Genomic DNA, 27,695 nt, shown 5'->3' on the forward strand with positions numbered 1-27,695 from the left:
ATTTCAATAGTGAAAAAGTCTATTTCCCCGTCGTTTCCCGACCATAGTTTCTTCTAATGTTTTATGCGCCTGAGTCTCAAATATCAGATTCAATCATAAAAATTTGCGCATATTTGCGCCATTCCGAAAAAATCTAATTTTTCTCAACTAAAATATGAAATATTTTTATATGGAATTGCAAGGTTTACTCACACTAAATTTTGCTCCGCCTTATAACCGGGGCTCTTATTTATCAGACTAATCCAACACCTTTCAAATATGTTTGCATTATTCAGAAACATTCACGGCTTTTCTCATGTGAATTGAGAAAAATTTAAATTAAGTAAGTTTCAAAAAATAAAATTTGGAATGAAATATATGAATATGGGACTACATATACATCTGTACCGATTTGTTTGAAAATTGGCTCAATGTTTTTTTAGGCTAGTTCAGGTTGCATGTGTCAAATTTCAGTGATTTTGGTGCATTTTTATCTCATATCAGATGCGAATATATATGGAAGCTGCATCCAAATCTGGACCGATTTTCATTATTTTCTATAGGATTAATCCTTGTACCGAAGATATGCTTTGTGCAAAATTTTATATCAATCGGACTATAAATGACCTTTCTAGGGCTTTTGATCAACTTCTAACACAAATTTCCCCTCTGTGTGCCGCCTTGAAAACTGCAACAGCATGCCCCCTCCCTCATGTCTTCAGTGGCCTATCGACATGAGGAGACAAAGATTCTTCCAGCACAGCAACACAGTGGCATGTTTTTGTTGCAGTATTTGATCTGGCATTACCGTAAGAGCCATTCTAATCACCATATGATGGATAGGGACCACCCACCCAGGCATGTCAGGAGGGATCTTCATGATCTAGAAAGAGAGGTCCAGCGTTACAAGAGAGACCGACGCCTGGATCAACAAGCGTATCAAGTAGTTTTAAATAGCATTCATATGGGTGCATTCGCAGATGCAATAAACGACTATCGTGTGAATGCGATACTCGGAGAACATTCCCCTTCTATCGCAGCTAAGGAGCGTCAGCTGTCAAGACAAATCAAAGTAGTTTTGGCTCAACTACCCTCGGGATGGTGCGGCCGTCTGAATACCTATAAGGCAAGGATAGATGACACGCCTGTCCAGCATGCGGTATATGTCCGCACAATACATTTCACCTATCGAACTGCCCTGCTAAACGTACTCAACTAAATTCTGTTGCTATGTGGTTACATCCCATCGAAGCACCTACATTCGTAGAACTGGAGATAGACCCAGATAATGCAGAAAAACGAACATACAAATCACTGTTACAATAACAACAACATGCTAACCCAAAAAGTGCTCTCCCGACCTAGAATGTATCACCACAACTTACGACGAACGATGTTGCAAAATCAACCAAAGCTTAGGACTCAACGGAGTTAAGTGCCTGACTAGTGTTCCCAATATGTCGTTAACCTCTGAAAGTTGACAAGTTTTTCCCTTTACTGAAGCAAGAATACCAGCTGGTCGATGGTGTCCTGATACCCACCACTAAATACGGTACGATATTGGATTTAACGTTCGATAGAAAACTTAAATCACCACGCAGCAAGCCAGCGCTATTTGTTATCGAAATAAAATCAAAGTAGGAACAAGTTTCTCAAGTCGCTTGACTTTCTTGACGATAGACCAGGCAAATGTTAGCGCTACACAAGGAAAAAATATTTATATCGGCCGGAATGCCGCCCTGAGGACTGCAACAAGACACTTCATGAGAGGTTGGAGATTCTACAGGTGAATCAGAACAACAAAAGATTGTTGTTGTTTATGTAACAGTGTTTTTTATGTGTGTTGTTGTTGTAGCAGCATTTAAACCTAGGTAGAAGCATAGGTTTATTGCTGGGTTGGCAGCCGCTTGGCGGGGCAGTTGAATAGGTGCTTAGTATCGTGCGGGCCCATGCCGCATACTTGGCAGATGTATTGCGCGATGCGATCGATTCCCGCCCAATAGGAATTTAGGCGACTGCAATATCCCGAGCGTAATTGAGCCAAAATTACTCTGGTTTGTCTGCGATAGATGGGGGATGTACTCCTATGACTGCATTCACACAATATTGCTTATGGTCTTAGCAACCGTGTCCGTATGAATGCTGTTCAAACCTGCCTGATATGCCTGTTGATCTAGGGTATCTCTCCTATATTGTTGCACCGTCGCCTCTAGAGCATAAATATCATTCTTGATATGCCTGGGTATCGGTGGCCAGCAGATGGTGATTGGGATGGCTCTCACGGTAACACCCGAGCTAGTACTGCAACGATAGCATCTCATTATGTTGTCGTACTGGAAGAATCTTTGCCTCCTCATGTAGAGGGTCCACTGTAGATTTGAAGGGGCACCCTGTTGCTGTTCTCAGAGCGGCGTTCTGGCAAATTTGAATCTTATCCCACTGCGTGTCACATAAATTCGGGGACCAAACTGGCGCCGCATAGCTTGCCATAGACTGAGCTATCGCTTTATACGTGGTCAACAAGGTTTCTTTATCTGCACCCCAAGTGCTGCCGGCTAGAGACTTGAGGACCTTGTTCCTACATTTCAGTTTATCGCAGATAGCTGTGGCATGCGCGGATAACGTGAAAGTGGTGTCGAATGTGACCCCTAGAATTTTGGGGCAGTTTGTGGTCGGAATTCTGCTACCATCGACCCTGATATTCAACTCTCTTCTATACTGCGCCGTCCATGTGGTGAACAGAGTGGCCGTCGATTTAGTGGCGGATATCTGCATATTCCTCGCGTGGAAAAAGGTGGTTAGATCGGTTAAATAGGAGTTCAGTCTCTCACAGATGTCATCAGGGTAGGTACCTGACGCCTGGATCGTACAATCATCCGCATACGTTACGATCTCAATGCCGTCTGAAGGGGGCGGAATACAGAGGTTAAACAGTTCCATAGATATCACCCCTCCTTGGAGAACTCCCTGTTTCACTCTACGGGGCTTGGATTTCTTATTCCTGAATTCCACGTACGACTGGCGTCCTCACATATAGTTGACTATCCAACGTTTCAAGCTTGGCCGGAGGGTTGTCTGCTCGATGTCCTCGAACAGCGTGGAGTGCTTGACAGTATCAAAGGCTTTTGATAAGTCAAGCGCCACCATCACTGTTCTATCACACGGCCGCTCTTGGTTGAGTCCTCGACAAATATGTGTGGAGATGCCGTGCAGCGCTGTTGTCGTTCTATGCTGCTTACGGAATCCATGCTGATGATCGGCAACTTGATAGCTATTTCTAATGCTGGGGAGGACTAAGGCCTCAAGGGTCTTCGCTACGGGTGACAAAAGCGAAATCGGCCTGTACGATTCACCTTTGCTGGCATCCTTGCCTAGCTTCAGTAGCGGGACCACCCTGCCCATTTTCCAGACTTTGGGAACAATAAGGGTGGCTAGCGACAGGTTGAGAAAGATTGTCGGCAGTATCTGCTTACATGTTATCGCCGTGAGTGTCTCTGTCACAATCTTGTGGATAACCTTCCCTCACCCAGGCACGTAAGAAAAGATCTACATGATCTAGATACTAGATTGATCCAAAGGTGCAAACGGGAGCCCCCAAATTAACGAACCTTCAGACAAACCAAAACGGAACAAATTGAATACTCTACCAGCTGGCGGAAAAAATCTGATTTTTTTGTTTTGAATTTGTAAGTTTTTTCTTAGTAGCCGGCCTTCGGCCGGGGATTTGAGACTTTCTCCTATGGACAGGAGCCAATTTATGGCACGGGAACAAATTTTTTTTTAATTTAAAAATGTTTTTCTTGCTTTAACAAGGGAATTTTCGGAACTTCAGAGGACCATATCTCGGGAAGTATGGACTTCCCCCAACAATCTCTATATTTTTGTAATCAGGACGTAAACATTTCAGATTTATCCGTGGTAGAGTATTCTATTTATGATGTTTTTTTTTAATTGTACGTTTTTTCTAAGTAGCCGGCCTTCGGCAGGGATTTAAGACTTTCTCCTATGGAGAGGAGCCAATTTAGGGCACGGGAACAACATTTTTTTAATTTAATTTTTTTCTTACTTTAACAAGGAAATTTTCGGAACTTCAGAGGCCCATATCTCGGGAAATATGAATTCCCCCAACAAACTTTATATTGTTGTAATCATGACGTAAAGATCCACCTGTGGTAAACATTTCAGATTTATCCGCCAGCTCTTAGAGTATTCATTTTATGCCACCAAAACATTTGCAAGGTATAAAGAAGAACTCCAGCTGCCAAGACATGTTCTTTTAAGATCCAGAAGTATTGGAATTGCCTATGCATGTGGACGGGGAGCGCAGGATACGCTGCATCTGTTTAACCGTCCAGCTAAACCCATTCACCTTTCTCCCAATTCTTTATGGACACAGTCAGCTTGCCTAATTTTTGAATCTGAACACAGAGGAACCGGAAAACTGAAAAAGACATACGAACGAACATGCGAAATACGAACAAGCACCTCAAATCGCTGGTCAGGAGAACTTGGGGTGCTCACAAATCTGTCTCAATAGCAATAACGATAATTGGTGTTAGTTGCAAGATCTACAAGCTGTTTATATGGAACGGAAGAATGGTATTGATGGTATCGTCCAGAGCTCCGATTTACTCGCGAGTGAAAATTTGGGGGGAGGTGGTAAGTTTTTTTGGGTGGGATAAGTTTTTGTTGGTATTGGGGAGGGGACAAGTTTCCCCCTCAACTTGCTCGAAGTCGAGAAGAGTTTCACTCGCGAGTGGAATTCGAGCTCTGGTATCGTGACATTGGTAAGTAGATGTTATCATTTAACCAAAAAATGTTCAATAAAATTGGCGGAGTGGGAACAAATGGCTGGATATCACATTTTCCAGGGCGATAAAGCTGCTTCTCAGCATTAAGGTGGCTTACATTTTCCGAAAATGTCAGTCTTTAAAAACCTAACAAATTTTGCCACACCGCCTGAGTCGGGTTAAATAAAGTGGGTATACTATTTTTAAGCTAAAAATAGAATCTGCACTTTTTGGTGACAAAAGTCTTCCCTTGTTGCTTTTTGGATGCTCGTGGGAATTAATTCAGTTTGTTATGTTTGAGATTTTCAGTTCAAGTTAACGAGTTGCTGACTCTGCTTGGATAATGACTCATTTTCTTTTCCAATTATGTGCGTAGAAGTCACAAATAATATCGGATACACAAAGCTATTTGCAATTGTAATTTGAAATAGTTTCCAGTGTTTCTCTTTCATACCTGCCTGCACATGTTATCCAACTACATATTTTTTGTCGCTATGGGGAACAAAATTTATTACAAATGTTGCAAATAAAATGCATTCTCATCTACCCCATCATTGCAATTAATGTTGCATATTTCTACAAAAACAACAATGTAAATTTTATTAAAACAAAAAAATATCAAAATGCATAATGTGCGCAGTAAATGTGGTCAAGGCTAGAGTGATGACCTAAATTCCCTTAGAAAATGCATACATGGCGTTTTAGTGGATCTCAAATCAGTTTTTGTCAACACAACTTGCTGGATAATGGAGGGAATTGAAAACTATCTCGGAAGGATACTTTGGGATAAAATTAAAAATAGTACAATCTATTGATCTTGTCGCGAGTACTTATACAGGCCCCATTTAATTACACACACAACACACTAACGCATTTAACTTATGTGACACAATAATTTTCTTTGTTTCAATTGGTTGCTAGAATTATGTACAAATCAACACAACATACATTATTTTTTACATAAAAATTAAGAAGTTTTATGTTTTTTGCATTTCAATTAAATAATTTGTTATAAAAATAAACTCGATTTTTTGCACAAAATTTAAGTAAATTGCACTTTTGACAGAAACAAAAGGAAAATTTAAGTTACTGTTGTTCTTTGTTTTCCATACACAACACACAAATCACTGATGACTCTCTTTCCCTAGGCCTCTCACTCTGACAACTCTAAAAACAACACAACAAAACTCAACAGCAACAACAAAAACACACACAGCTGCAATATTATGGCTGATTGGGAAAACACACACGAACGAAGAGGCAACAACAACAAAACCAACTAAAAGTACATAACAACACTTCCTCACACAGCAGAGTCATTTTTGACGTTTTATCTGTTTGGCTTTGTTTCTTTCGTTGTTTTCTTTTGTTTGGTCTCTTCACAATTCTCCGTTTTATGTTTCTGATTTACTTATTTATATATTTTTTTAGGTATTTTCTCCTTCTTCTCCTAATTGGTGTTGTGTATTGGGACGTAAATTGTTTTTTTTTTCTAAAAATGATTTGGCAAAACAGCCACAAAAACAAGGGACCATCAAATCTTAGGCACAACTTCTTCAAACCATTTCCAAGTGGGGGTCATCAGATTTGTATTATCATCTGCGTTTCAAGCTAAATTAAATATTATCTCCGCTATATTTCTTTTACTTTCATTTTTGTTGTTGTTGCAACAATGACAATTGATTTTCAATAATTGTTTTTTGTCTTTACTTCTGCTGCATTCTGTTCCTTTTTTTCTTTCATTTTCTTCCACTACATAGTCAAACGAAAAATTTTTTCATTGGAATTTTTTGCTATTCACCTTGACAATTTTGTTAATATCTGCCTTGTTTCAAATTCTACGCGTTTTAATGTTCGTTTTTCTTGCAACAAAAAGTCTTTTTTAATCCACAATCCAATATAAAAAGGACTTTTTTGTTTGCTTATTTTTTTCTTTTGCACGACGAAATTTTTTCTTCTGTCACGAACGAAACGAAACCCAACGACCAAAACGGAGCTGGCAAACCATCGATATTCCCATCATTAGATATTTTCGATATAATAGTTTAAAAAATCGATTGCTATCGATATTATCGTTAAGTTGTCAACATGATTAATTTGGAGATGAAAATGGCGGAAATGTCAATGCTTTTCTTGACATTTTGCACAAGTAGTTCACAGAAATGTAATGGAGAATAAACAATTGCTTTTATTTTATAAAAAATATTAAAAAATGCATTTTACTTTTTCGAAAAATGTGTACGTGTAACTACGGGCTTAAGCGGGGTACACACGATCAGTTTTGACAGTCGATTTTTCGGATATATCGATAAATGTCCAACCGTCCAGCAACCACAAAATATTTTGTGGTTGCCTGATGACTGACAAAAATGAACGGCCACACTGGCAAGCAACCGATTATTTGAGCAAAAGTCACAGTCAAAACTGATCGTGTGTACCCCACTTTACTTTCTAACACACACAAATCCGAAAAGCAGCGAAATTTCTATTTATTTCAATGAATTTTAGGTTGCGGATATTTGTTTCGATAATATCGATAGGCAAAACTATCTATCGATATTTAATTTTTAAAAAAATACTCGATTTTTATCGATAGTGCCATCGATTTTTTGCCAGCTCTACCTTGTGCGTAGTCAGCTGTGGTTACTGACGTGACGGATACGTAACGTGATGCGGATTTGTGTATTTTTGCGATGACGAATTTTAATAGAATATATAAAGGTGTGTTTGGACGATTGCATTTTATGATGATTCAGGTGCATTAGGTCCTAAACACATCCAACGTTTCATCAAAGTTGAACGTCATTTCTGATAGAAAATAAAAAAAAAATTATATTATTTTGCCCTTGAGTTTTTATTCTTCTATCACAAATGACGTTCAACTTTGATGAAACCGTGGATTTGTTTAGGGCTTTTTCTCATGGTAGAACAAAGAGGGTAGAATAAATAATACAACAACAACAACAACAACAACATAGAAATTTGTTTTTGTTTGTAATTTTAGTGTCACCGGTCCATGTAAACAAAAAAAGGAAATGTCTCTAAATTATTGGAATTTATAAAACTAATATTTTTTCACATTTGATTGAATATTTTGAAAAATGTGAATAAAAGTTCGTTACATTTTCTATCTGAAAGAATCCATATCATTTATCTAAATGGATAATTTCTCACAGAAAGTAGAATTCCTGCAAAAATGTTTGGGATCGCTAAAAAATCATTGAAAAAGGAGAAGCTGTTTCAAAATTTGTTTTTGAAATCAAAGAAGTACATGTTTATAAAGGCCTGCGTACATAAGCTGCTCTGCCTGATTGCCTTGCTTGCTTCTGATAAAAGAATAAAAAAGGGCAACCCAGTTCGAAATTTGCTCTGCCTTAAGCTGCTCTGCTTGATTGCCTTGCTTTCCTGTTTCAATTTTGACATAATAAAAATAAAAGAATAAAGAAGGCCGAGGAAATTTCGAACTATGTTGCCCTTTTCTTTTTTATTCTTTTATCAAAAGTAAGCAAGGTAAGCAGGCAAGGCAGCTTATGTACGCAGGCCTTTAGGACTTCATTTTTTTTTTTTCAAATTTAACAAAATACCACACATATTAACAGATATTGTATTGTAAGCGGTGTTATAGTGTGCGGCACGTTGTTCGGTCATGGAAGAGGTTAAGGTCTGGGTACATAAGCTGCCTCGTCTGATTGCCTTCCTTGTGCTTGGTTTACATTTACGAAATCCACTCGATTTCAAAAAACTTGGCATCATTTACACTTTTTCATGTGGTTGTTGTACCGCGACGCTCAACGCATCGTATGTGCCGAGCGCTTTAGTTACGACCAAATTGAATGGAGAGTTTTTATAATTTGTGTTAATGTAATAAAGTTAATATTCTTGTTTTACACGAATAAGCAATGTATTTTATTTATTTTGGGATATTTGCAATGGCTTGCATCTTATAACATATTTAGACTGCATTTAAATTCAATCCAAAACACTGCATCAAAGTCTGTGATTTGGATCGAAAGTGGAATGCATCCTAGCTGTGTGCCGTGGAAACAAAATGGAGTGCATCCTAGCTGCGCGCTCTCTTGTAAAATTCATAGGTGAATTCATAGGAAAAGATGTACTCCAGCGGCAATTGTTCTAGTTATTTAACTGCATCCGCGGATGCAAACTTTTTGCTGGGATGTATTTCAAATTTGAAATACATGAAAGCTGTTTGATTACAAACTTGTTCAATAAAATAGAAATGAGAAGTAGTTACAAGAACATCCAAATATTTTTTAACTTACGAAGTTATCGAACAGACATACTAATTTGTTAAGGCATTGGTACATAAGTCCCGGTCCACACTAGCGAGAATTTCATTAAAAAATTTCATGAAATTAGACGTTCTTAGGTCGAATTACCCACTACAGCAATTTATGATTTTACCCTACTATGGAACTCGACCTACAAACGCCTAATTTCATGAAACTTTTTAATGAAATTCACGCTAGTGTGGAACGGGACTAAGCGTCCCATCTTTATTTACAGTCATGGTGGAATAACAAGGTGTTACATCGATAACAATAATCGGACCATTTACCAGACCAAACGTCAAAATTTGTTCGCAAATGTTGAAGTTTGGTGTGGTAAATGGCCCGATTATTGTTATCGATGTAATACCCCGTTTATATATAACCGGATTTAACAAACCGACTGGGTTTTAAATGTCATTTCCATTGCTTATATTTCAAACAAATCCTCATAAAGAAGGTTAACCCTGCAAAAAGCTCTAATATAAACAGCATATAACACCTTGTTATTCCACCATGTTTACAACCTCATATTACAGCTAGCAAAATATCGATAGCAATATCGATATTATCCATATTTCATTTATTGGGCTAATATCGATAGATATTTTTTTCCATCGATATAACTAGGCGTTTACACTAGAGTTGTGTAGTTCCGGAACGAACTAGTTCCAAGGAACTATTCCGAATGAGGAACTATTGGAACTATATCCAGCTCTTTCTTTTATATAGTTCCTTTAGTTCATATAGTTCCTTTTGTTCATCTCGTTCCTTTACTGTATCACCTCACCTACGTCTATCTTTTTTCGTTACGTTAATTTGCTTATTTCACATTGGCAAATAAACATAAATGACATGCACCTAACATCGCTGCAATTCGTTTATTATTATTATGTCAATTCCACCAAACAATGAAAACAAACGATATATTTCGTTCTCAGAACTATTTTTAAACGAAGGACACAGAAAGTACGGTGAAAGAGAAACATTCATGGAACTATATTGCTCTCGGAACTATTTGGAACGAAAGAAACAGAAAGAACGATGAAAGAGAAAGATTCATTGAACTATATCGCTCTCGGAACTATTTGGAACTATGGAACTATATTAAGGAACTAGTTCCTTTTGGGAAAAGGAACTAGAAAGATCGATCCGATCCGGGAACTAGATTGCCCAACTCTAGTTTACACCAGACAGTTTGTCTGCAAATACAACTCTGATTTACTAACACATACATACATTTGTCGGCCGTCTTCCAGCTGTCCATCATTTTTTCACAGACAGTCGGGTTGACAAAATTTTGACATTTTTTTTGTAAGAATGTGTGAGATAATAATTGAAATGATGAAAACAAAAGAACATGAACAAAAACAAAATATGTGAACGGAAAAGAAATCGATGATTTTCATTCATAATTTTACAACTATTTTTGCAGTTGTCTGAGCGCCTACGTCGCACAGGCAAGTTTTGGGGTTTTGACAATCAATACATGTACTAGAGTTGGGCAATCTAGTTCCCGGAGCGGATCGATCTTTCTAGTTCCTTTTCCCGAAAGGAACTAGTTCTTTTATATAGTTCCATAGTTCCGAGAGCGATATAGTTCAATGAATCTTTCTCTTTCATTGTTCTTTCTGTTTCCTTCGTTCCAAATAGTTCCGAGAGCGATATAGTTCCATAAATCTTTCTCTTTCAGCGTTCTTTCTGTGTCCTTGTTTAAAAATAGTTCCGAGAGCGAAATATATCGTTCCTTTTCTTTTCATTGTTTGGTGGAATTGAAATAATAATAATAATAATAATAATAAATGAATTGCAGCGATGTAGGTGCATGTCATTTATGTTTCTTTACCAATGTAAAATATGAAAAATTAACGCAACGAAAAAGATCGACGTAGGTGAGGTGATACATTAAAGGAACGAGGTGAACTAAAGGAATTATATAAAAGAAAGAGCTGGATATATTTCCAATAGTTCCTCATTCGGAATAGTTCCTTGGAACTAGTTCGTTCCGGAACTACACAACTCTAACATGTACTCAACTTTCCTGTTATGTGTAAACACAGCGTTATCGTTATTAAGTCTGTCTGGTTACCCCAAAATTTGTACCAACTTGTACCAATTGTTGCTGGAAGTCGTCTGTTAGACCGTGTTTAGACATTCAAACTCGAAAGAAAATTTTTCTTCTCAGTTTCTTTTAAAATTTCCTTGTTGTTTAGACACGGAAATCATGTTTGTGTCAATTTTATATGTTTTCTTATTCTTCTTTACACTCATTGCGCCGTTCAAAAACAAATCCAAGGAAAAATTGTAATGAATGGTAAAAATGGACGTGTGTGATAAACAATTAATTATTAAAGGAACCCTTGAATTGCATATTAATTTTGATATTTCCACATATGTATTTCGAATTGTTTTCGCTTAAAAAATAGTTTTTCCTCCCAATGGTTTTTTTCAATTGTCTCCGCTGTTGTTTGTTTCTCGACAGAGAAAATAAAATGAAAGAAAATGCAAAAACAAATCTGCAGCCAACTTCAGGTTGTATACGAAGAAAAATGAAACAAAACAGAATTTGCCAGTACAGAGGTGTGTGTACCACCTCTCATTCCTCTCTACTCCCTCGCCCATAAACTCAATTTTCTTTCCCATCAACTTTCCCTGTATAAACAGGGACTTAACGCAAAAAGTCAGCAAAAGAGAGCGATTCGAGAGAGACATTTTGACAGTTCTTTCACTGAGAGCTTGCAAATTCTTGCTGGACAAATTTCTTCTAGCAAGCACTTGTACCAGGGATGGAAAATTAAAAATCCGAAAAAGTACTAAAATGGTACTTTTTCATTGAAAAGGTACTTTTTATTTTTTTTTGAGAAAAAATTTAAAAAAAGAAATTACTCAGCAAAAAACAACAACAATGGCTTATATGTAACATGAAATCTGAAGAATGTTGCAAAATCGTATATATTTTATACCTTACTAGAGGGTATAATTAACTTTGTTTCCGTTTGTAACACATCAAAATATTCGTCGGAGACTCTACCGGTTCCGGACGATTTTCAACATTGGAAGGTTTGACCCATATTATCATACCAAAATTGTTGAATTTTGGTATCTAGTCTTCGATGAGGTTACAAAACTCACTCCCAGAAATTTGACAGAGCAGGTCCACGTTCTGATATAGCCCCTACAAAACGGTACCATCCGATTTTCGACATTTTAAAAGTACAGGCTCATTATCCCATCGAAATTACTGAAATTAGGTATTTTGTACTCGATATGGGTAGATGCCTGTTTTAATATAATAGCCGACTTTAGTTTTGATCGCTGTCGTAAATAATTCGTAACAGATATCTTGGTGGCCGATTGATTTGATTTACGTCAGTAATCAAAGCAATAGTCGGACTATCGATAGTTTGCCACAACTTATGTAGCCCATAGAATAGGTATTTCAACTTCTCAGATTGGAAGGTACTACGATCCCGATCGAATGACCAGCATACTTTAGTGACTGTAACTTGGTATTTCGGTTTCTAAATGGGTGGAAGAGCTCAACGAAGAAAATGATCAATAAAGGTTCATATTTTGGTATATTCCCAATATGAAGGTACAATATAACAATTTTAATTTGAATTTTGTTTTTTTAGTTTCACATAAAATTTTTCAACCTGTTGGACTAGAGTATGTGAAATGGTACTGAATTGGCCGCGGGGGTACTTTGGTACTTTTTATAGTGAAATGGTACTGAAAAAAGTACTATTGTACTGAATTTTCCATCCCTGACTTGTACTCTTCTTCTTCCTGAAAACAATCAATTATCTGTTTTAAAATTTTCGTTGATTTATGTTTGTGAAAATTAAAAACATTTTTATTGTGGAAATAGCAAGTGCAAATGTATTGCTTTTTTGGAGAACAAAGTTGCAAAGTGGGAAAATCCTTTTTTGGGACATTTTCTTTTTTATTTTTAATAAAATACAACGTGTTTGCTTCCTTTATTGGCGGACAAATTGTTCTGTTTGGGCAAGCCAGCTGATTGCTTGCTGGTTTCTGCTGGGAAGTTGTCTGTTTACTTTTTACAATTTTCTAGCAAAAGAGAATAAAAACTCCTTACTCTCTCAAAAAGTTCTTGCTGGTCAATTCTTGCTGGGAAAGTAACCAGACAGACCAATTAAAACAATAAACAAAAGAATAACGCCAAAATCAACACAAATGAAAATTGTTTTGGTCAATTAGATTTGAAAAGTCCTCGGTCATTTTTATTTTTGTATTTTTCATACCGTATATGACACTACGAAGCAATTTTTCTTTTGTTTTGTTCATTTATTTGTAAAATGCTCTCAAAGAACAAATTTTAACACTTTTCACTATAAATTTCAAATGTTTTACATGTTTTTGTTTATGGGAACACAGACTTTTAGTATGTGTACATATAACCGGATTTAACAAACCCACTGGATTTCAAATGTCAATTCCATTGCGTATACATCAAATTATAGTACGTTTAGATCAGCAAGTGAGCGAAAACTTCAATGTAAAATGCATTGAAATGTATGCTCACTTGCTCTCAGTAAGCGCACATCGCCTATCCCTGGTTTACATTTATAAATCCACTCGATTTCAAATGTCAATTCCATAGCGTATACGCTGGGTATAACACCTTCCATGTTATTTTCGTCGGTACAGGTCCTCGCCTTTATGTAGCCCCTTAGAACGATACCTTCCGATTTTCGGCATTTTGAAGGTTGTGGCCTCAGTATTCTACCGGGGTATTCATTTGGGGTATAAAACTTTCCATATGAAATTTATTGGTGTAGGTCCACGCCTTCATATAGCCCCCATAGTACCTTAAGAAAAATATGTTTATGTGATATTTGTTTTTAACAAAATTTTAAAAAAGTTTATTGAACAAAAAACTAAACAAGGGATGTGTGGAAGGTCTATAACAGGTTCCACCTGATATAGACCTTAGATGTGAGATAACATTTTATACAAATTATTCTGTTTACGAACTAATTAAATTAATAATTTTCAGTAGTTCTGACATAATTTACACCTGAAGGTATGGAGACCTTGTCAAAGCCCTTAGGGAATAATTTATGGGCCTCTTCGTCGGTGACGGAGGGAATGATCATGACCTTGGTGCCAGGCTGGAAAGGACAATCAAAATACATTATTTTATGTAAAATAAAAAAAAAATAATATAAAAATGTCAGCTTACAGTCCAATTGGCAGGAGTGGCCACAACCTTGAGGCGATCGGTCAATTGTAGAGAATCAATGCAACGAAGAATTTCACTAAAATGTATAACAGATTGTTAATTATAAATATTTGGTATGTTCCAGAATTGCAAGAATGTACAAATATTTACTATTTCTTTTCGATAACATAAAGGACGAATTATAATCGTAGTAAAAATTTGTAGATTCTTACAGGTTCTGGAAATGCATATTATTTAACACAAAATAGGTCTGTACGATAACTTTCCCAGCAATAATTAATCAGTCATTTCCAGCAAACCTCTCTCAGTAAATTTTAGTCTCTGGATAATTTTGTTATTGAACAGCATTCAGTAAAAAATTGTACGAATTTGTAAAAATTTTTGGGTTATCGTACAGACCTAATGTATATTCGTTTATACTTACTCTACATTACGACCAGTCGACATGGGATAGAACATGGACAAGCGCACCTTATGATCGGGACTGATAATGAACAGAGCGCGAATGGTTTTACCTACTTCAGGATCTTGTCGCTGTTGTTCATCCAACATACCGAATTGCACAGCCAATTCCCGAGTAGGATCAGCTAAAATCGGATAAGGAAATTCGCCGGGAATATCCAAACAATAGGATTTAATATCATTAACCCAATCGACATGGGATTTCAATTGATCAACTGAATGGGCCAAGAGTTTGGTGTTGCGCTTTGCGAATTCAGGGGCATGCACAGCAATGCGACCCAATTCAGTGGTACAGACGGGTGTAAAATCGGCTGGGTGGGAGAACAAGACAACCCAACTGTAAATGAAAAAAAAAATAAATATTTATTTAGTATTTAACCAAGTAAAACGATATGTGTAAATATGTATTTCTAAATTAATAAAATGAAAAGGCAATTTCAATTTGTGTGGTATGTATGTATGTAGGTGGATAGGCCTGTTAGTTTGTTTTGTAGTTCTAATACATTGTCCAGCGATAAGATTACATTTACATTGCCTATAATTTATTTTGTTCAACTATTTTGCTTTTTTGCAAACCGTTTTGGTTTTGAGTGCTGTTTTGTTTGAGCTAATGCAACTGAAAGGTGCAAATAAAACAATTGAATTAATTGTCATTAAAATTCTTAGCAGGTTTTTCATTTGAAATTCTTGAGTGCTTGTTTTTTGTCCCAACAGTAAATTGCATAATTTTCTCAAAAGAAAAATAAAACAATATTACAAATAGATTGACTTGGAAAAACTTGCAAAACAAAAACATTTCTTTTTTTGTTTAAAGAATTTATTCATTTTAAAAAATTTGCATTCATTTCATTGACTACTCAGCACAATTTATGAATGAAAAAATAAGTGCAATCATTTGCTTTGTTTCTTTACGTGCAAGAATCTTCAAGTTTTGCCACTTTTTATTCGAAAATCGTTCCTTTACTTCGGACACCATACAATTCATATGGGAACAGCTTACAACTTTTACTACTTTTGACGGTTTTAACACTTTTCAAAAGTAAAGGAACAGACCAATTAACAGTAAAGCCATAAACACATACAACGTTTCAGTAAATGGCTCGACACATAAGAAGCATGGCATTCTTGCTTAAGTCATATCTGGTAAATGACAAAAGACCAATTCAATTCAAATGTGATTCTGAAATGTTATTAGTTTTTTTTTTATCAGATATGACCAGCAAGAATGCCATGCTTCTTATGTGTCGAGGCCTTTAGACATTTCTGATAAAAGAATAAAGACGAATTCAATTCCTTTTATTCTACTATCACAAATGACGCAAAACTCGTGATATAAGTAAAGAGGTAGATCTAGATGAAAACAAATTATAGAACCCTGGCTTTTCCTGAATTTCTAAAACATCAAAATTACTAAATATAAAAGCAACAAGTGGGTTTGTTTACAATACATTTTTTGAGTATTTTATAAAAAACGCGTAAGATGAATGAAGTGTTAGATTAATTAAACCATGGCAAAACTTTATTCAAACTTTTATTGTGTTTTCGGCTTAAGCGCTGGCATTCAATCTTAATAAAAAATACCATAATTTATTTTCGAACACGCAATAAACTTAGCTGCCATAATAAATTTAGTACGCGAATTGATAATGATATTTTAATCACGTTTGTGAGTAAATCGCCAAAACTAATTTGACATGCAAAACTATTGTGTTTTATTAGCAATAAAAAATTCAATTTGCAAATTAACATTTAAAATTGCACACAAACTGAATTATAACATGAATAATAATGTAAGAGATGAATACAACTTTGTATAGCGTAAAAGAGACTGCATTCGCCCATAAAATTGGTTTAAAAAGTATAATCAGGTGTAACACCGGTCAACGCGACTTTTGTTTCATCCACATTTTTTTTGGATTTCTAAAGGCCTGCGTACATAAGCTGACTTGCCTGCTTACCTTGCTTACTTCTGATAAAAGAATATAAGGCCTTTACCTAATTAACTGCGTGTTGCGTGTGCGTTCAAAAATACAAAAACAAAATACATGTATTTCAAATTGAAAACAAAAACAAATACATGTATTTTGTTTTTGTATTTTTGAACGCACACGCAACACGCAGTTAATTAGGTAAAGGCTTTAAAGAAAAGGGCAACCCAGTTTGAAATTTCCTCGGCCTTCTTTATTCTTTTATTTTTATTATGTCAAAAATGAAGCAGGAAAGCAAGGCAATCAGGCAGAGCAGCTTATGTACGCAAGCCTTAACTCAAATTGTCGAGTTATAGTATGTTGACATTTACTAATTCCACTCGATTTCACATATCTGGAAATGACTAAAGACCAAGTTCGACCTAATTCAAATGTGATTCTCAGTTCTTTTTATTAGGTCGAACTTGGTCTTTATTCTTTTACCATGGTAAAATATCTGCAGATATGACTTAAGCAAGAATGCCATGATTCTTATATGTCGAGGCCTTTATACCCCGGTTACACTATACCGGATTAACCCAGTGTATTTGGATTTCAAATGGCAATTCCATAGCGCAAACGTCAAATAAATCCTATAACGTCAACAAAATAATTAGGAATTAACTAATAAATTCTTAAGGCCTACGTACATAAGCTACCTCGTCTGCTTGCCTTGCTTGCTTCTGATAAAAGAATAAAAAAGAAAAGGGCAACCCAGTTCGAAATTTGCTCGGCCTTCTTTATTCTTTTATTTTTGTTATGTCAGAAATGAAGAAGGAAAGCATGGCAATCTGGCAAGGCTGCTTATGAACCAGGCTTTTACATTCTAACATACAATCTTATCCTGACCCCAAATTAGAGCGCACAACAGGCCTCCTTATGGCTTATGTATACTTTACACGATATGTTTTTTACATATGGGTTGTCACTTTTTATATACAAAGTGACAGCACATATGTAAAATAACATAACGTGTAAAGTGCCCATTAAGTGTATGTCCACATGGACATGTGGTGATCTTGCATCGCAAATGATTATTTCAATGTGTTACAAATGGAAAATCAAACTTAATATACCCTCCACACTATGGGGGGAGGGTATAAAAATGCCGATTATTGCGATATCTCCGTTGTTTGGCCTCCAACGGCAAACTATTTTGCGTCATGGTAAAGGGGAGACATTCTTCCACTTTCATTGTCATGCATTGCTTTGGGAAGACCCCTAACGAAAGCTGTGATATTCGTCATTACAATTCAAATCCCAAAAATGAAAAAAGTGGGTTGGGTTGCTGGACCACCTACACCAATCTTCTTTACGCCGTTGCACAGTGATTCAGAAACGTTTTTTCCTGATCAAAACTCTGTAACTTTTGAACGGATAGAGATATGTATTTTCATAATTTTTCGTTCGACATATAACACAATCAGCTTTCCGATGCATTAAAGCATTCGGTCTGATAGTTGCAGATGATATAAAGGTCGAAGTTAAAATTTTGCGTTTATTCATACTTTGCATCAAATGTTTGAATTTTTTATATTAAAAAGCGATGATAAAAACCAATAAAATAACTATAAAAATACAAAGCAAACTAAAAACAAATTCTTTGTAATTTTCTTTTAAAAATTTTGTTTAAAAATGATTTCAAACATTTTTTAAAAAGTTTTTTTTTTTAATTTTAAAATTTGTTCAAAAATTAAAAAAAATGCTTCTAGGGTTTCCATATCGACGTCTCCAAACAATAGTATGCTAAGTCGACTTAGCATGTTTTCAAGTTCTTTACATTTTTATATTTAACGTCCTTTAACTTAAATTCTGTCAAATTTTGGTAATAATCGGACAATCCGAACAGAAGTTATAAACAAATATTTACTTAGCATAGTACTGAAGGTCAAAGAAATTTCCAAACTTTTAGAGCTTGTCCTGCAAAACTCACTGTTCAGAAATAGCAAACTATTATTTGGAGGTGTCGAACGTCCTTTAACTTAAATTCTGTCAAATTTTGGTAACGATCGGTCAATCCGAACAGAAGTTATAAACAAATATTAACTTAGCATAGTAATGAAGTTCAAAAAAAAAAAATCCACACTTTAAGAGCTTCTCCTGCAAAACTCACTTTTTAGACTTAGCATACTATTATTTGGAGGTGTCGATATAACTCATGATACAATAACAAAAATTATACCTTTACAACGTCTTTATTTGAATTCTATGTGAATTCAAACTTTCATCTACGGTCTGATCGAATGTATTTAGGGTCTTTTCAGAATGTTGTGGCCCTTTTTGGACATTTGAATTTACTGAAAAAAAAAATGTGGATTAGGATAAAAGTTCAAAAGTGTTGCGGAGGAGGTAATTGAAGGAATGGACCGACATAGTCCATTATGGAAGTGAATCTTATCTTTGGATTCATATCTTTGCGATAGATATCGTGCCCATTAGTCATTTCAGTGGGTCATGATATAACTTTTGGACCAGTATGCCAGCAAGCATGGACTTGTCCACGGAAAACATAATATCGCTGTAAACTAGACCATAAAGAACATCATTGGTATAAATTCCCAATGGATCTCCGAACCGACCCTAAACTGCACTTGGACACAAATGTTGAACTTTTGGGAGGGAGGTACCTTAAGGTACCTTCATTTTAGAATAAATTTGGACAAAATAATATGAGATCCAAAGTTAGGACCAAATTTGTTCATGGTATGCACGATATCATACCATTTAAGTGGCATTTTTTAAATATTCGGGGGAAGTACCGGAATTTGTGGAGGATCGGTATTGCCTATCTTCGAACTATGACAAAATATGGCTAAGGCCAACTTTTGGAGCAAATCAGTTGATCAGTTCGAGAGTTATCGGGCTCTCCAGCCACTACATATAATGTCATAGGGGTTTTTTACATCTTTCGGGATGTTTTCTCAAGAAGTATGTGCTTGCCTTTGAAAAAACTTTTACTGTCGTGGTGGAGACAGCGAATGTAAGTTGCTTCAACAAAAATCAAGGGGATTCGAGAGCAGCTCTTAATTTGAACTTAACCCAAATTTTGTGTGGGAGGTACCCGAAGGAGTGGACAAATATTGTCTATATTCGAACCAGATCTTAATCAGGTAGATATATTATGATGTGTAAAGTATAGACCAAATCGGTCACTCCCTTCATGAGTTATCGTTGACAATTTTTTTCCGAACATTTTTGAACTTTTATGGGGGAGATTTCTGAAGGAGTGGACCGATATAGCTTAGCTTCGAACTTACACTATATTTGTATAAAGTATATATGGGCTGAAGAAGGACACTCTCAGGCATATTTTTGTGAAAGCGAAACATTGTTCCATGCTGTACCCTAAAAGTTCTAGTTCACCCCATTTTAAATTTCACTAAAATTTAGTACCTGAGGAAAATTAAAACAGGTCACTTCGTGTAAACGTTTCGGTAATTAGAGGCAACAATCCTACCTACCTAACAAAAAAATTATAAATACAATATCGAAATAATACGATGTGCAAAGTCTTCACCAATCAGATACTCCATGCGAGAATTATTTTGCGGATTTGCCATTTTGGTTGGTGTCGTCAGGGTTCTTGGAGCTTTTAGGTCAATATCTCAGGAAGTATGGACTTGCGCAAGAAAAAAATTGCACCGTCGTAAAGGGAAAGGAAAGGAAAACTTACTGAAAAAAATTTCAAAACTATCCGAGAGGTGCTCTTAAACTTCACTTTATCCGAATTTGGTGTGGCAGGTACCCGAAGGAGTGGACCGATACAATCCATATTCCAACCTGATACATGACTGGATGAAATAATACGATGTGCAAAGTCTGTACTAATCAGAAACTCCATACGCGAATTATCTTGCGGATTTGCCATTTTGGTTGGTGTCGTCAGGGTTCTTGGAGCTTTTAGGCCAATATCTCAGGAAGTATGGACTTGCGCAAGAAAAAAATAGCACCGTCGTAAAGGGAACCGCAAGGAAAACTTACTGAAAAAAATTTCAAAACTATCCGAGAGGAGCTCTTAAACTTCACTTTATCCGAGTTTTGTGGGGGAGTTACCCAAAGGAGTGGACCAATACAATCCATATTCCAACCTGATACATGACTGGATGGAATAATACGATGTGCAAAGTCTGTACTAATCAGAAACTCCATACGCGAATTATCTTGCGGATTTGCCATTTTGGTTGGTGTCGTCAGGGTTCTTGGAGCTTTTAGGCCAATATCTCAGGAAGTATGGACTTGCGCAAGAAAAAAATTGCACCGTCGTAAAGGGAACCGCTAGGAAAACATACTGAAAAAAATTCAAAACTATTCGAGAGGAGCTCTTAAACTTCACTTTATCCGAGTTTTGTGGGGGAGTTACCCGAAGGAGTGGACCGATACAATCTATATTCCAACCTGATAAATAACTGGATGAAATAATACGATGTGCAAAGTCTACACCAATCAGAAACTCCATGCGAGAATTATTTTGCGGATTTGCCATTTTGGTTGGTGTCGTCAGGGTTCTTGGAGCTTTTAGGCCAATATCTCAGGAAGTATGGAGTTGCGCAGGAAAAAAATTGCTCCGTCGTAAAGAGAGCCGCAAGTAGAACCTAATGAAAGAAATTTCAAAACTATCCGAGAGTTGCTCTTAAACTTCACTTTATCCGAATTTGGTGTGGGTTTTTGACCAAATCGATTGCTACCTTCGAGAGTTATCGAAAACTTTTGTGGGAGAGGTACCGGAAGGAGTGGACCGATATGACTCATCTTCGAACTTAAACTAAGTTTGGACAAAATATTACGACACCCAAATTTTGGTTCGAATCGGTTGATCCGTTCGAGAGTTATCGTGCGCACCAGCCAGACAGACAGACGGACATGGCTAAATCGACTCCAAATTGTCTGAAACAAATTTCGTCGAAAACATACTTGGAACATTTTTGGTCGTATCAAAGTGTATATACCCTTTCTAGCCTAAAGGCTGAGGGTATAACTACATATTTTCCAAAATTGGGAAAAATACCTTTCAATATTTCGACCTAATTTTTAGTTTTGCTTAGTTTCAATATGTTTACTATCGAATCCCATATAGAAATTAACAATCGTTGACGACAAAAAGTTGGGGGTTTGGCCAGGAAAATCGATTTCTATACCACTGTGCGCCGTTCATAATTGTTTTCGATAGAATCCTACTGTAGATATTAACTCTTGTCCGCAGCCGTAGTGGATGCCGCCGAAATTAATTTCTGTTGGTGATACCTATGGTCGATCTTTTCAATATATATTTTCAAATTCTTTAAAAAAATCTTTAAAAAATAAAAAATGCAGAATTCCAGAAAACACCCGAGATTACGTGACTTCCAAAACTATATTTAATCAAAAGTAGATTATTTTGTAGATTTTTTTGTTGAGATTACATTTGAAATTGATATGAAAACTAAACGATCGATCCATTCACTTCTGTTGATATGTTTTAACTTTCATTTAACATTAACGATACCCGAGACCAACCAGCACATGTGGCTCCTGTTTTTTTTTTTTCTAAGATTTCAATCCATTTTATGACTTTTAAAAACGCTTGAGGCAGAAGAAAGTAGGAGGAACACCAGTAACAAGTCAACAATAAAATAAATTGGATTTAGAAAAACAAACACGGATTAGGTGACAATAATAAATCACTTGAAACAGCGAAGTACAGTGGGAAGCTGATTAAATTGCAAAAAAACAAAGAAAACAAAGAATTGTGGCTTCATTAGAAAAAAACATGGCAAGTAATTTATTTTGCAGTTTAGGAAAATGTTAAGATCGCTATTTCTCGGCTAACTTTTACCACTAAAACCAAGGGGACAAATGAAAATCGTTAACTATGTGGTCCAATAATAAAGTTTTTACTTTATTTCTTTTTTATTTTGATTATTATTTACATACATACAATTGCTGTACATAATTTTGTGTAAATAATAGTAGAAATTCAATTAAAAAGTGGGCAGAAAATTGCAAACTTTTAAAGAACCTAATCGCCCAAAACTTGTTCAGCAAAATAAACTAATTTTTCCCCACAGAAAATAAAAAAACAACACTTGAAGAACAACTTACGATTCTCCTTGCCAATCATAGAATTGAATTGGACCCTTGGTGGAATCACATTTAAAATTTGGCACAGTTGAACCCAAACGCATTTTATTTTTATTTTATTTGCTTTTTACTTTTTTTTCTAACAAAAGACCGAACTTTTCAGAATTCGCGATTTCTGTTTTGCTCTTGCTGCTTGTTCAAACGTTACTAAGATTGTGTCTCACTGTCCAGTGGCAAGCCTTCTTTTTAATCAAACAGCAGCACCGCAACACCTGTTGTTGCTGCCGATGTTCTCTTGATGACCTCCGCTGTGGGTGATTTACCGACTTTTGACGATCGTGTGCAGTGTTGCCGTTTTGGGCATTTTGGCCCAAATTTGGGCCGAATAAAAAATTATTTTTAATTTTGGGCCGATGGGCGGCCCAAATCCATTTTGGGCGGTTTTCATGCTAATAATATAATATTTTATAAAATAGCAAATATTAGTCTTTGGGCTATTATTACATGCTTACTTTTACTATTGGGTGGATTTCAAAACGTAAAATAAAGCAATGTGGTGGCATTAAAAATATAATTTTCACATTAAAAGATAATGCCAAGAAGGTCCTCCTAGTAGTTTAATTGTCACTTTTAACTTTTAGTTACCCGGGTTTCGAAATATATTTTTGGTGATACTTAAGTATTTGGTAAAGATTCATGCATTGCGTTCATAAATAAAAAAGTTCATAATAAATTAGTGGCAACGGTATCATGTCAAGCTAGAGTTTTTTTTTCTATTTTTGGTATGACCTTAAGAATGAATTACAAGCAAATAGTTCAGGTTTATCCTATTTATACCCTAGTGTCAACTCAAATTGTCTTTTTTTATAAAAAAATAATAAATAAAAAAGATCATCAATATATTGAAATTGACTACAAAAATAAATCGTACCAGCTCGAAACTTCATAAATATTTGTAGGAAAGCAGACAATTACATTTATGCACTCTTACTTAACAGAAAATGAAAAGTTTGAAATAAATTTTGCTGTTTTGGAGTTTTATATTAAATTTCCAGATCAAAATAATTAGAGAATAGACTATAAAAGTGACCCAAATACCCCCTTTATTACAACTCTTATTTTGTTATAGTTTGAATTTTGCGTACAGATTTATAGCGTTTCGGCTAACTTAAAGTTGAAAGTAATGATTAAAATTCTTCTTTTATTAAAGTGTGAAAATTACACTTTTTATGCATGCAAATTGGTTTTTTTTTTGCGTTTTCATATCCAACCAATAGTAAAAGAAAGGATGTAATAATTGCCCTTAAACTACTAAATACAATAACTCCATATAAGGTAACCTCAAACGAAGTTTTGCTTATTATGGAACCAGTAGTGCGATTCTCTAACTCATTTTTCGAGTTACCGACAAATGTCGGTAAAATTAAAATGCTTATAAATTCGGTAATTAACGATATTATTCGGAAAATTAGCGACCAATAAAAAGTAGTCGAAAAGTTCTACCGATATCAACAGTTTTGTCAACTTTCACTTGAAAATTTCATTCATATTTTTGCGTTTTTATATTACCGATTTTTGTCGGTAACTCAAAAAATGAGTTACAGAATCGCACTACAGGTATTACATTTTCCCAGACTGGAATTCGCTAAGACTCGGTGAAACTATACTTTCTTTCATCTCAAAGAACACATCTTATACTACCTTTGGAATTTTTGTTGTTGAAAAATAGTGCATATTCTTGAGGTAAATGGCTATCTGCGAAACCATATTTTTGTAAAAGCGTTTTGCGGTGCCAACGATATCTCGAAAACGGATGTCTCGCTTAAAGGCAAGCGTTTTATGTATTTAATAAGCTCACATGAATAATATAATAAGGTCATATGAAGATCGGTCAATTCGTTTTAGAGCTATCGGTGGCACCGACTTCAAAAACGCCGTTTCGAGAAACACGCTCTTAAAGTTTATATACTACATTCAAATCACAATAAATTGTTGCCTTCTAATCATTATATCTCAGACAATTTTTTGCGACATACTACCTTTACGTAAAAATAGACAATATGTTTCGATTTTTCTAAAAGTAATAAAAGGTATCTATGAGAAATATATATTTTTGTTTTAATTTGTAATGTTGGGCCGTTTTGGGCCGTTTTTAGGAAAATTTTGGGCCGAAAAAAATTTTTCGAACGGCAACACTGATCGTGTGTGTGTGTTTTTTCTCTAATCTCTCTTTGAGTTAGCTTATCATGCCTACTGGCAGTGTTGCCGTTTTGGGCATTTCGGCCCAAATTTGGGCCGAATAAAAAATAATTTTTAATTTTGGGCCGATGGGCGGCCCAAATCCATTTTGGGCCGTTTTCATGCTAATAATTTTAAACAATATTTTATAAAATATCAAATATTAGTCTTTGGGCTATTATTACATGCCTACTTTTACTATTGGATTGATTTGAAAACGTAAAATAAAGCAATTTGGTGGCATTAAAAATATAATTTTCACATTAAAACATAATGCCAAGAAGGTCCTCGTAGTAGTTTAATGGTCACTTTTAAGTTTTAGTTACCCGGGTTTTGAAATATATTTATACCCTCAGCCTTTGGGCTAAGGAGGGTATATACACTTTGATACGATGAAATTGTGCCTCATCGAAATAATGGTTTTTGATCCCAAGTATGTTTGGACGAAATGTATTTCAGACAATTTGGAGTGGATCTAGCCATGTCCGTCCGTCTGTCTGTCTGTCTGTCGGTATGTCCTGCTGGCTGGAGCGCACGATAACTCTCGAACGTATGAACGGATTCGGTTCAAATTTTGGCTTTCGTAATATTTTGCCCAAACTTAGTTTAAGTTCGAAGATGAGCTACATCGGTCCACTCCTTCCGGTACCTCCCCCACAAAAGTTTGAAAATGTTCGGAAAGTTTGTGCGCACGATAACTCTTGAAGGGAATGACCGATTTGGTCCATACTATGTATAGCGTAAACTTTCTACCAGGGTAATATGAGGTTCCAAAATGGTCTCAATAGGTCCACTCCTTCGGGTACCTCCCACACAAAATTCCGGAAAAGTTCAGTTTAGGGCCATCTCTCGAATCGCTGATTTTTGTTTTAGCAACTTGTATTTACTGCCCTCCATACGACGGTACAAGTTTCATCAGGGGCAAGTCCAAACTTCCTGGGAAAATAGCATGAAAGTTGCAAAAAAACCCCTATGACACTGTGTGAGGTGGATGGAGCGGAAGATAACTCTCGAACGGATCTGCCGATTCGGTCCAAAATATGGCCTTTGTAATACCTTGTCCAAAGATAGTTTAAGTTTGAAGATAAGCCATATCGGTCCACTCCTTCAGGTACCTCCCCCACAAAAGTTCAAAAATGTTCGGAAAAATTGTTCGTACGGTAACTCTTGAAGGGAGTGGCCGAATTGGTCTTTACTATACATATCCTAATATATTTACTAGATATAGATCAGGTTCAAATATGGACTATATTTGTCCACTGCATCGGGTACCTCCCACACAAAATTTCGGATAAGTTCACTTTAAGACCTAATATCGAATCACTTTGATTTTTGTTGAAGCATCTTGCATTCGCTGCCTCAATTACGATGGTAAACTTTTTGTTAGGGGCAAGTCCATACTTCTTGAGAAAACAGCCCGAAGGGTGTAAAAACCCCCCTATGGCACCATATGTAGTGGATGGAAATCAACTTCCATAATGGTCAATGTGGATCCATTCCTTTAAGTATTTCCTCCGCAAAACTTTTGCTCTTTAATCCTAATCAACATTTTTGTCGTTTCATACGCCCAAAAATTTTAAAACCCTCTAAATACATACGTTTTTTGGAAAAAAATTGTTTCAATATACACAGGCTGAGGGTATATCTCTGTCGGCCAAGCCGACTGATACTTCTTTACATGTTTTCATGATACTTAAGTATTAGGTAAAGATTCATACATTGTGTTCATAAATAAAAAAAGTTCATAATAATTTGGTGGCAACGAATCATGCCAACCTAGAGGTTTTTTTTTCTATTTTTGGCATATATTTTACCTATAATTAACAACCTTAAGAATGAATATCAAGCAGATAGTTCAGGTTTATCCTATTTATATCCGAGTGTCAACTCATATTTATTTATTTATTTATTTATTTATTTATTTATTTATTTATTTATTTATTTATTTATTTATTTATTTATTTATTTATTTATTTATTTATTTATTTATTTATTTATTTATTCATATTTGTATAACATAACATATTGTCTTTATTTATAAAAAATAAATTAAAAAAAAAATAAACAAGTAAAAAAGTATCAGTCGGCTTGGCCGACAGAGATATACCCTCAGCCTGTGTATATTGAAAAAAATTTTCACCAAAAAACGTTTTAAATATTTTCGGCGTATAAACCGACAAAAATGTTGATTAGGATTAAGGAGCTAAAGTTAAAGTTAAAGAGCTAATGTAAAGAGGAGATACTTAAAGGAATAGATCGACATTGACCATTACGGAAGTTTATCTCCAGCCACTACATATGGTGCCATAGGGGGTTTTTACACCCTTTAGTTATGTTTATGAGTTCGGAATGAAACACATTATTTTATTATTATTCAATATTTTATTACTATTATAATTATTGCATTAATTACTGTCGAAGCCTTAATATTCGACCGGTAATTGTTTAAACAATATCTTTACATGAGATCCAAATACGAACTGAACTCTTACTTCTAAAACATCTTCTTTTATATTAAGTTGTAATAACAATTAGAGTGATAATAAAAATAGATTATCAATGTTGGAGCAAATTGGGTATCATGAGAGTTATTGGAGAGAGAGAGTAGTAATTATAACAGTAAGTTTGAAAGAGAGTTTGAATAAGAATATAGAATTAGAAATTAGAGAGGGTTTATTTGTGAGAGTAGGTTTGAAAGAGATTTAGATCT

The 27,695-nt window shown here is 35.5% G+C and overlaps 2 protein-coding genes across 21 annotated transcripts in view; both read right to left on the reverse strand.

Annotated features, from left to right (window-relative positions):
- RanBPM (Ran-binding protein M) overlaps nt 1-6,874 on the reverse strand; it is a 55,949-nt gene extending 49,075 nt beyond the window's left edge. For 4 of the 20 annotated variants that reach the window (XR_012413389.1, XR_012413390.1, XR_012413387.1 and 1 more), the window contains exon 1: nt 6,571-6,803. The gene's annotated coding sequence lies outside the window, so the exon portion shown is untranslated. Of the gene's footprint in view, nt 1-5,717; nt 6,065-6,570 lie in introns of those variants that run through there. The other 16 variants (XM_073991876.1, XM_073991880.1, XM_073991887.1 and 13 more) reach the window with 14 other exon arrangements.
- Nucleotides 6,875-13,913: 7,039 nt separating this feature from the next.
- On the reverse strand, nt 13,914-23,042 carry LOC141406452 (peroxiredoxin-6-like). Its single transcript, XM_073991927.1, has 4 exons — nt 22,769-23,042; nt 14,686-15,060; nt 14,262-14,337; nt 13,914-14,190 (listed from the first exon to the last, which is right to left on the reverse strand). The coding sequence occupies exons 1-4, from the start codon at nt 22,849-22,851 to the stop codon at nt 14,062-14,064; spliced, it is 663 nt and encodes a 220-aa protein (XP_073848028.1). The 5' UTR covers nt 22,852-23,042; the 3' UTR covers nt 13,914-14,061.
- Nucleotides 23,043-27,695: the final 4,653 nt, after the last annotated feature.

This window comes from Musca autumnalis, unplaced genomic scaffold (genome assembly GCF_047663935.1).
Source record: "Musca autumnalis isolate F117 unplaced genomic scaffold, ASM4766393v1 scaffold_5, whole genome shotgun sequence".
Lineage (NCBI taxonomy): Eukaryota > Metazoa > Arthropoda > Insecta > Diptera > Muscidae > Musca > Musca autumnalis.